At 43.7% G+C, this 9,524-nt stretch overlaps 1 protein-coding gene across 7 annotated transcripts; it reads left to right on the top strand.

Annotated features, from left to right (window-relative positions):
- The first annotated feature begins 547 nt into the window (after positions 1 to 547).
- On the top strand, positions 548 to 9,472 carry CDC23 (cell division cycle 23). 7 transcript variants are annotated; one of them, XM_021543079.4, is made up of 16 exons: positions 548 to 677; positions 1,153 to 1,225; positions 2,117 to 2,254; positions 2,525 to 2,567; positions 2,932 to 3,037; positions 3,123 to 3,255; positions 4,219 to 4,396; positions 4,490 to 4,587; positions 4,809 to 4,890; positions 5,447 to 5,600; positions 5,735 to 5,854; positions 6,210 to 6,285; positions 6,565 to 6,626; positions 7,486 to 7,564; positions 7,659 to 7,778; positions 8,654 to 9,472. In XM_021543079.4, exons 1-16 carry the CDS (start codon positions 553 to 555, stop codon positions 8,822 to 8,824), a joined length of 1,758 nt encoding a protein of 585 aa, XP_021398754.1. In that variant the 5' UTR covers positions 548 to 552; the 3' UTR covers positions 8,825 to 9,472. The 7 variants fall into 7 exon arrangements, with proteins under 7 accessions (XP_021398754.1, XP_085447771.1, XP_085447770.1 ...); XM_085591645.1 differs by having other exon boundaries at positions 1,153 to 1,275; XM_085591644.1 differs by having other exon boundaries at positions 1,153 to 1,289.
- The last annotated feature ends 52 nt before the right edge of the window (positions 9,473 to 9,524 follow it).

Genomic DNA, 9,524 nt, shown 5'->3' with positions numbered 1-9,524 from the left:
GACGGGGCTGTGATTGGCCGGGCCGGGCGGGCGGGGCTGTGATTGGCCGGGCGGACGGGGCTGTGATTGGCCGGGCCGGGCGGGCGGGGCTGTGATTGGCCGGGCGGACGGGGCTGTGATTGGCCGGCCGGCGGGCGGGGCTGTGATTGGCCGGGCAGACGGGGCTGTGATTGGCCGGGCCGGCGGCGGTGATTGGCCGGGCCGGCAGGCGGGCGTGCAGTGTACGGGGCGGTGATTGGCCGGGCCGGCGGGCGGGCGTGCAGTGTACGGGGCGGTGATTGGCCGGGCCGGCGGGCGGGCGTGCAGTGTACGGGGCGGTGATTGGCCGGGCCGGCGGGCGGGCGTGCAGTGTACGGGGCGGTGATTGGCCGGGCCGGCGGGCGGGCGTGCAGTGTACGGGGCGGTGATTGGCCGGGCCGGCGGGCGGGCGTGCAGTGTACGGGGCGGTGATTGGCCGGGCCGGCGGGCGGGCGTGCAGTGTACGGGGCGGTGATTGGCCGGGCCGGCGGGCGGGCGTGCAGTGTACGGGGCGGTGATTGGCCGGGCCGGGCGATGGCGGCAATGGCGGCGATGGCGGCGGGCGGCGGTGACTTCTCGGACCTGCGGGAGATTAAGAAGCAGCTGCTGAGCGTGGCGGAGCGGAGCCGCGAGCGCGGGCTGCAGCACAGCGGGAAGTGGTGAGCGGGGCTGCGCACAGCTGGCCGGGCCCCAGCTCGGCGGACCCGGGCTGACGTGTTCTGTGCCGGGAGCGAGGATCGGACGAAACTGGGTTTGTTTATTCTGGAGAACAGGAGGCTCGCGGGTACCTCATCATTTTTTACAACTCCCTGAAAGGAGTTTTCAGTGAGGTGGGAGCCAGTCTCTTCTGCTGTGCCTGCGGGGAGGGGACCGGAGGAAATGGCCTTGATATCGGGGAGATTCAGTAAGACACTGGAAAATGTTTTTTAACTGTTCAGTTGGTCAAGCACTGCAATAGGTTTCCCAGGGAGGTGCTGGAGTCACTGTCCCTGGAGGTTCTTAAGAGGAGTCTGCATCTGGCGCTAGGTGATGCAGTTCAGGGGTTACAGCGGTAGTGCTGGGCTGCCGATTGCACTTCATGATCTCGCAGGTCTCCTCGCTGATTCAATGACTCTAATGCTCTCTTTCCCTCAGGGCTGCTGAGCTGGCCTTCGCCCTGGAGCCGCTGCCACTGAGCGAGCTGCCGCCTCCGCCCGTGCTCACCGAGGTACGCCTGGGCTGTGCCTGGGGGAAAGCAGCTGTGAGCTCCAGGAGAAGGTGCTGCAGCTCATGTGGGTAGGCTGTTTAATGTAAACTGTGAAGGAAAATACTGCTTGCAATCTCCCAAATCCCGTGGGTGGGAGTCTGCACTGGGCTCCAATCCTGCCAGAAGGCTGGGGACATCCTTTTCCTAGTGTGTTCAACGGGGCGAGGGAGCCAAAGGTGCTTTCCCAGATGAAAGCATTATCTGTTGCTGTGTCCTAAATGAGGCAGTCTGTAAGCCAAATTTGAAATCACACGTGTGCTACTTTATTTTTATTCCTCTTTACTGAGGTCAAAATTCATTTTAATACAAATTATGTTTTGCCACTAAACTTGTGCTTGTTAGAACACAAGAGAAAGAAGTTGTGTCTCTATCCCCACCTCTGTAGGAATACAGTAGAACTCATAGGTATGTGCCTGTCCTCGTGTATTATAGAAGTATAACATGTCATAAATGCATTTCAAGTTATAATTACCAAGTGTTCTCTTGCATGTTAGCAGATTAATATTAATATATCTCTTATGTGGAATTCCTAAGCAGTTTTCTTATTTATGGTTTTTCATACTAATTGGACAGCTGAGCCTTGCTTTCTGGCAGCTTGCCACAATTTGTTTCTGAAATCTCCCCCTTTATTTAAAATGTTCTTAAATAGTCTGTACTGATTATTGGAGAACTCTGGAATTGGATCGTGTGAGGGAGCAGAGGAACTTTTCTGATAGTACTCAGACCATGTATAAAGATGGACAAACTACCTTTTGACCTTCTGGAGCAATTTTATTGCTGTATTTGTAACCATGATTTTCCTAAAGTATGTCAGAGCTTCTTGGGTCTTAAAACTCCTGTGTATCCCTCCAGGAGGATGCTCGTGATCTGGATGCCTACACATTGGCCAAGTCTTACTTTGATCTCAAGGAATATGACAGGGCTGCCTACTTTCTACAGGGCTGCAAGAGCCAGAAAGCTTACTTCTTGTACATGTACTCCAGATACCTGGTAAGGTAGAAAAAAAGGTTTCCTCCTAGCACTGAACTCCTGCTTCCGACCCCTCCCTGGCAAATTTTATTTTTTTGCTTATTCTTTTTCGTGGTTCCTAATGACCACCTTGAAGTCCAAATTCTGTGTGGGGGTAAAGAAAGATAGGGCTGTTCTTTTCAGAACTGTGTTGTCTGTGAAAACTCAGTTTGCATGCTGCTGCAAGTGCTGCAGCAAACATAGGAAATAAACTATTATAATGTAATATTGGATTTTCTTTCTTTTCCACAGTCAGGGGAAAAGAAAAAGGATGATGAGACAGTTGACAGTTTGGGTAAGTCTCTGGTGTCAAGAAATGCATGATAAGATAATGAAGCTTTTGTTGTTGACTCTTCATGTAATTCATCTTGGGTCCATGGCTTTCCCCTCAATTTTTTGCATAATAGGTACTATAACATGATTTCTTTCATTCTCTTTTGTTTCATTGGCTTACTTACAGGTTGCAGATTTTTATCAATTAGGTCGTATTTTAAACTGGGTGACGAGACTAAGCGATTTTCTTTAAAATTGGGAACATAAACACAGGCTGGGAATCCATAATGTCATGTCTGTGATAATTCTGATTGTACCCTGGACTTGGCATTGCTGTGGTGAGACTCCTTATTGAAAGTTAGCTGTGTGACTTTCTCTTCATGTAGGACCTCTGGAAAAAGGACAGGTGAAAAATGAAGCTCTACGAGAATTGAGAGTTGAACTCAGCAAGAAACACAAAGCACAGGAACTGGATGGATTTGGCCTTTATCTGTAAGTGTTTGCATGTATTTCTTATATATTTGTGTGGATATGCAGAATTGCGTGATTTTTGTCAACCTGACACTTTTTTTTACAGATATGGTGTTGTGCTGCGGAAACTGGACCTGGTGAAAGAAGCAATAGATGTATTTGTTGAAGCTGCTCATGTCCTGCCTTTGCACTGGGGAGCCTGGCTGGAACTTTGCAACTTGATTACGGATAAAGAGATGGTAAAACTTTGGAGATACCAAGATGTGATAACAAATCTCAAGAGTTTAGCCTGATTCAGTGCCCAGTGTTTCTGTTTGCACAAGATTGATGTTGCCCACTGGTTCATTCCGCGAGATACTGTCAGGCAAGGCAATCCATGACTGTAAATTATATTGTAAAATCCTCTTTATCTTCAGTTACTTGCCATATTGTAGCTTGAGAATCTTTATACAGGCACGGCTAATTTCTTATCATTCCCCCTCAAAATGGTTTAAGAAATTTCCAATCCATGCATTTTGGAAGCAGTTGTCACAGGGTTATCATCTTGTCACATGTCCTCTTAGGAAGATCTAAGAGATGTCCCTTTTTTATTTTTTCTTAATCTAGTTCTAATTTCTCAGTTATTGAGGAATAGCTTGAAAGGATATATAGAATCATTACTTTCAAAACTGAAAAAGTAATGTACAAAGCCACACAGGAGATGAATTGTATCAGAGAAACAAACTTCAGATATAAAACCAAAAAGGATTACTTTTCTTTCTGCATGGAGTTTGAGTTCAGTTCTGGAATTCTTCAGTAAATTATGGATGATGAAGTATTTAAAACTACTTAAAAAAAAAAAAAGTTTAAAAAAGTGATGCAGAAGAGAGTGTTACCAATTTGTGGAAAAAGGGAAGTGCATTTTTTATTATATAATTTTGAGTCTATTACATAGTTCATTGAAACTAGTGTTATGATATTGATGTTCAAACATAGGAGGAAAATGCAGTCTGAATTTAATGGCTGAAACAAGAACCAGGTGATGTCATATTTGAAGACAATTTCTTCCCTGATTGACTAAATGGGTTTAAGAAAGCAACTGCAGGGTATCCTCCTACCTCAGGACCATCTACTAAGTCATGGGAAGGAAGATAATGGATTCTTTGCCACATGTAGCTTGTAGAATACTTCTGATTGTCATCTCTTCCTCCTCATTTTGCTAGCTGAAGTTCCTGTCCTTGCCAGATACATGGATGAAAGAGTTCTTTCTTGCACACATTTATACAGAACTGCAGCTGATAGAGGAAGCTCTGCAGAAGTATCAGTCTCTCATTGATGCAGGATTTTCCAAAAGCACTTATATCATCTCTCAGATTGCAGTTGCCTACCACAATATAAGAGGTCAGTGACACTAGGTAGGAATGACCCCCTTAATGCAAACTTGTTAGCTGGCATTTATAGTTGTTGGTGTCCCATATGCTGTTCTTTCTTCAGATATTGACAAAGCTTTATCCATTTTTAATGAGCTGAGGAAACAAGATCCTTACAGGATAGAAAACATGGACACTTTCTCCAACTTACTGTATGTAAGGGTAAGCATTCTTCATGTGGCCTCTCCATAGTGATGGTGTTTGTTGGAGGTATGTTAAACACTGGCAAAGCAGCTGGTGCTCTCTGGCCCTCTGAATACAGGTTTTCCTCTTCCCAATTCCATGGAAGAGAGGCACTGTATGCATTGCCAATTGCTTATTGCAGTTTCTTTCAAAGCATAATGTACTCTCTTTCTCATCACTTCAATTTTTTGTTCCACTAGAGCATGAAGCCTGAGTTGAGCTACTTGGCTCATAATCTCTGTGAGATAGACAAGTACCGTGTTGAGACCTGCTGTGTAATTGGTGAGAGCCAATTCTTTTACATGTTATTTTTACATCTTATTTTGCTGTCTGTAGGCTTTGTGAGAGAATCTTGAAAACACTTTTGGAAGTGATAAACCGGCAAGGCAATCAAAATCACCACTTGGTGAATATGGATTCAGGTATCCTGAAGAGCAGACTAAATGACAGAGTACCCTTTTCCTTCATTTCTCTCTGAAAGCTGCTGTAATAGTAGGGTATAAAGTAGACCCATGTATATAGCCTTCAAACTCCAGTGGAAATAGTTGTGTGTCAGGAGCAGGAAATTGATTTGTTAGATCATGACACTCCAAGGTGATGGAATCATAAATTGATTGGTACATCTGGAAAAGGATTGACCAGAACACTGGTGAACAGAGTGCAATTAGGTCTCTTGAGGTTTGAATCGGTTGTCATTATTCGGATTCTTTATTAGGAGGTAGTAGATAATACACATTACATCCTTTTTTATACTTCTCTATTGGTATTGGCTTTTTTTTTTTTTTTGGTTGGTTGTGGTTTTTTTTAATTTATTTAAATATTATGCCTTTTACTTCAGGAAATTATTATAGCTTGCGTTCCCAGCATGAAAAAGCAGCACTCTATTTCCAGAGGGCTTTGAAACTGAATCCTCGTTATCTAGGAGCCTGGACACTAATGGGACATGAGTATATGGAAATGAAGAACACATCTGCAGCTATCCAGGCTTATAGGTACCGCTCACGCTCATGTACTGAACAAAATGCTGTTTGCTTTTGAAGCAGTATTTTCTATTTTTTCTTAGTGTTTTGCTGGACTTGGTTTTGATCCTGACTTTCTGTCTAGTTAATCTTCTTTTCATTGACAGGCATGCAATAGAAGTGAACAAAAGGGACTACAGAGCATGGTATGGCTTGGGACAAACCTATGAAATCCTCAAAATGCCATTTTACTGTCTCTACTACTACCGACGGGCCCACCAGCTCAGGTAGAGTTGAGAATGGAGCCGTGTTTATTTGTCTTCATTCTGATATGGTTGATACTGGCTAAGGAATTTACATGCAAGAACTAAGTTGGGGAAGGAAAAAAAAACATTGATGCTTTGCGATGTGTACAGTCCCACTGTTCAAATTCTTTTAGTTGTGTTAGTTAACTGTTAACAAAAGCTTTGTCAGTTAAGTGTTGAGGATGACTGGTCAGGAGTAAGAGTGGTGCTTTATGCAAAAGGATGACAGACTGTCAGGTGTAAATTACTTTTTTCCCTTGACCACCCCCCCATTTTCCCCCCACCCTGAGATCAGCTGGCAGTCCATTAGACTACCTGAAGAATTGCTCTTTTACAGACCAAATGATTCTCGTATGCTGGTTGCTCTAGGAGAATGCTATGAGAAACTCAATCAGTTGGTGGAAGCTAAGAAGGTGAGAACTGATGTTGTAAGACTTTAGGGTGTCTCCCAGAACACTGGGTGAAATTTAAGCAAAATTATGTAGCTAGTGCTACGTAAACTCATTGGCAGTTACAGTTGGGAAGCACTGTTGCAATATAACTAGAGTAGTTGATAAATAAGGAGTTATATACAGATACATGCCTCTTTTGCTGACAGTTCCTGTAGTTTCTTGTTTCTGATTTGCATGCTGGAGTCATGAGCTGGACTAATTTTTGTGGCATATGCTTGACTGACTTTCCTTCCTTGACAGTGCTATTGGAGAGCTTATGCTGTGGGAGATGTGGAGAAAATGGCACTTGTGAAACTCGCCAAGTGAGTATGTACGCTCACTGAACTGTCAGAGTTGTGTTAAATGCAAGTCACACTTTAATGCCTGATGATAAAATACAGAATGTAAACAAGTGGAATTGCTGTTAGCTAGTATTACTTTTGGAGCTGTGTAAGAATTGCTATCTTTAGGGCTGTAGTGACTGCAAATTTTGGTGTCGAGCTTTATCTTTGTTTCCATCAGGATAATTAAAGAGAATGGTAGCATTATGTGGGTTGCAAAGGACTTCTGAATCCTGCAGTGTTTTGAGCATGCAGTACTAGCAACTGTATTTCTTGTATTGCAACTTAAAAGCAGCCCATGACGGTAGATGATGTACAAAATTGTAGTATTTACTTTTCCTTTCTAGTTTACAGCTGTGACATTGGAAGAGGTCTAATGTGAATACTGTGACATCAGTACTAATTTTTTTTTTGCTGGGGATAAAGTAATATAAAGTGGGAAAAGCGAAGAGGGGAAAAAGGGCAAATGAAAAGTGAGACTGCTGTACAAATTTGGGTTGTAGCAGGGGAAGAAGGAGGACTGGAGGAAATAGCGAGTAAGTAGAATGGCAAAGGTCTGTTAAAAGGTTTAAAATGCAACAGAATATACAAAGGTCCCTGCTTTGGTTGTCACTGCTTCTAGCTGTCTAGTCACTATCTGACTGCCTCTGTGTCTGTCAGCATGAATGCAAACTGGATTATCTCTTTCCATGAGGGGCAATACATGTTGCATGCCCTGCAAATTCTGAAAGAAAGGACCTGGCTTTCGTCCAGGTTAGGGTGAGCAGGTACGTTCTCATAGACCAAGAATGTCTTCAACAGTGCAGTCTTGTTCCAGTGACCCACTTTTCTCCTTTTGTAGGTTGCATGAACAGCTGAATGAATCTGAACAGGCAGCTCAATGCTACATCAAATACATCCAGGATATCTATTCCTGTGGGGTAAGATGATAGCTTGGGAATAAAAGAAGTAAGCATGCTGTAGAACTACTTTGGAAGGCACTTACAAATGATGTTTTTACCCCACTCACGGCAGGAGGTAGTGGAGCACCTGGAGGTCAGCACTGCATTTCGTTACCTGGCCCAGTACTACTTCAAATGTAAGCTTTGGGATGAAGCTTCAGCATGTGCTCAGAAATGCTGTGCCTTCAATGATGTGAGTACCTGCACGGTCTTTGGTTCTTCGTTCTTAAGGGATCTATGACCTTGATCTTGGCTCCCCCTCAGAGTAGAAGGAGTCTTTTATGAAGGAATGAGGGCTGTCTGCCATACAGGTCACATCCTGAATGGTGGTTGTCATGTATACCTCAGTTATGCTGAGTATGGTTGATAAAAGTAGTGGAATGTGGTGTAGATAGTGAAATTGAACTATATCTCACTGGTATTCACTAAGTAAAAGAATTTGAAGCTTCACATGGCAGTTGTAAGGCTGCTAAAAAGCTTGGTGTTGAGGAGGTCGTTGAATGGTCACAAACTCCCACACGTGTAGTGGTAGTACTTCTAAAACTTTTTTTTCCTCATCTTCTGTGTGTGGACAGTGCAGAGAATATACCAGTACTTGGGTTTTGTGTGCAACTCCATACTCTGTGATGTTATGTATCTGCAAGTGGGCAGTTTGAGATTTTTAATTTCAGCCTAGTGGTAGACCGTAACCATGAGTGCAGGGTGTTTGGCCTATCCTTGACAAAGCTACCTGGAGCTCTCTACAACCTGAATTCACCTTATTCAAAGTTTTCCCGATCTACTTCCTGCTAGAATATTTAGACAGCTTCAGTGGTTGATGTTTTTGTTCTCTGAAATATCGAAGAGACACACCAATCAGGAGTAAAAGGAGGAAAGACTAAAATGAAAAAAAGTGACTTACCTTAATATTTCTGAGGAGCCAAAGAAAAAAAATTGAGAATGGCTTTTATAGCTTCTAGCCTTACAGAATGACATGCTACTCTAAGTTACACTGCTTACATACGGAATTTGACCCAGAAACCATCCATTCATACTTGTATTGTTCTGTTTTCTACAAATTAATTTCAGACTAGAGAAGAAGGAAAGGCCCTGCTGCGCCAGATCTTACAGCTTCGCAACCAAGGAGAAACATCATCCACAGATGTTGCTGCTCCCTTTTTCCTTCCTGCATCCTTGTCAGCCAACAATACTCCCACACGTCGTGTCTCCCCTCTCAATCTGTCTTCTGTAACACCATGAACAATTCTGATACTTCTAACTTGTGCATTGGATGTGACATTGCAGATGGGACATGCAACCACTTACTTCTTTCTAGGGAAATTCCTCCTTTTGTTGTTTCCTTCACATGAAGGGAAGGAGTTAGCAGAGTCCACAGCTGAAGACAGATGGGTCTCAACAGGGAGAGGGGAGCCTGATGTGAAAGTGCTGCAATGTGAGAACCTGCTCTGCTTCTCACCAAGTCATTCCAGTCAGAGGGCAGACATATCCCAGTACACAGGACTACTCCTAAGGGAGGCATTGGGAAGAGCTTGTCTGCTTGAGTTAAAATACATTTTAAGTTTGATTCTGCCAAGTTACCTCTGGTCTTTACTGCACTTCTTTGGAGGACCTCTTAGTGGTATCACTGCTGTAATAATCAGAAACTGTTACCTACCTGTCTACATAATGACTTTTGCTTGTCTTGAACTACACAGGAGACATTTTACTAAAGCAGCAGAATAGGTACTTAGGTCCCATGGGTATGTTAAAGGATTGGCAAATGTCAGGGGAATTCCAAGTAGCTACAGGTGACAGCTGTCCGAGTTATCACTGTAGGTCTGATGGATAGTTCTGGCTTTCAGTAGAAAAGCAGTTGGGATAGCACAATTAAAAAATAATGAAATTACAGTTCTTGGGCTTCTTTATGGTGCAGCTTCCATGTGTACTGTAGCAATGGAAT

This window comes from Lonchura striata, chromosome 13 (genome assembly GCF_050655825.1).
Source record: "Lonchura striata isolate lonStrDom1 chromosome 13, ASM5065582v1, whole genome shotgun sequence".
In the NCBI taxonomy this organism is placed as follows: domain Eukaryota; kingdom Metazoa; phylum Chordata; class Aves; order Passeriformes; family Estrildidae; genus Lonchura; species Lonchura striata.
The sequence above is the reverse complement of the archived record's forward strand: the minus strand, read 5'-3'. Positions and strand labels throughout refer to the sequence as shown.

Bases quoted from the DNA above. Each gene is read 5' to 3' on its own strand.
- CDC23 (XM_021543079.4), top strand. From the start codon at position 553: ATGGCGGCAATGGCGGCGATGGCGGCGGGCGGCGGTGACTTCTCGGAC. The intron at 1,226-2,116 runs GTACGCCTGGGC...GTATCCCTCCAG, and splicing joins CTCCGCCCGTGCTCACCGAG to GAGGATGCTCGTGATCTGGA. The intron at 4,891-5,446 runs GTGAGAGCCAAT...CTTTTACTTCAG, and splicing joins TGAGACCTGCTGTGTAATTG to GAAATTATTATAGCTTGCGT.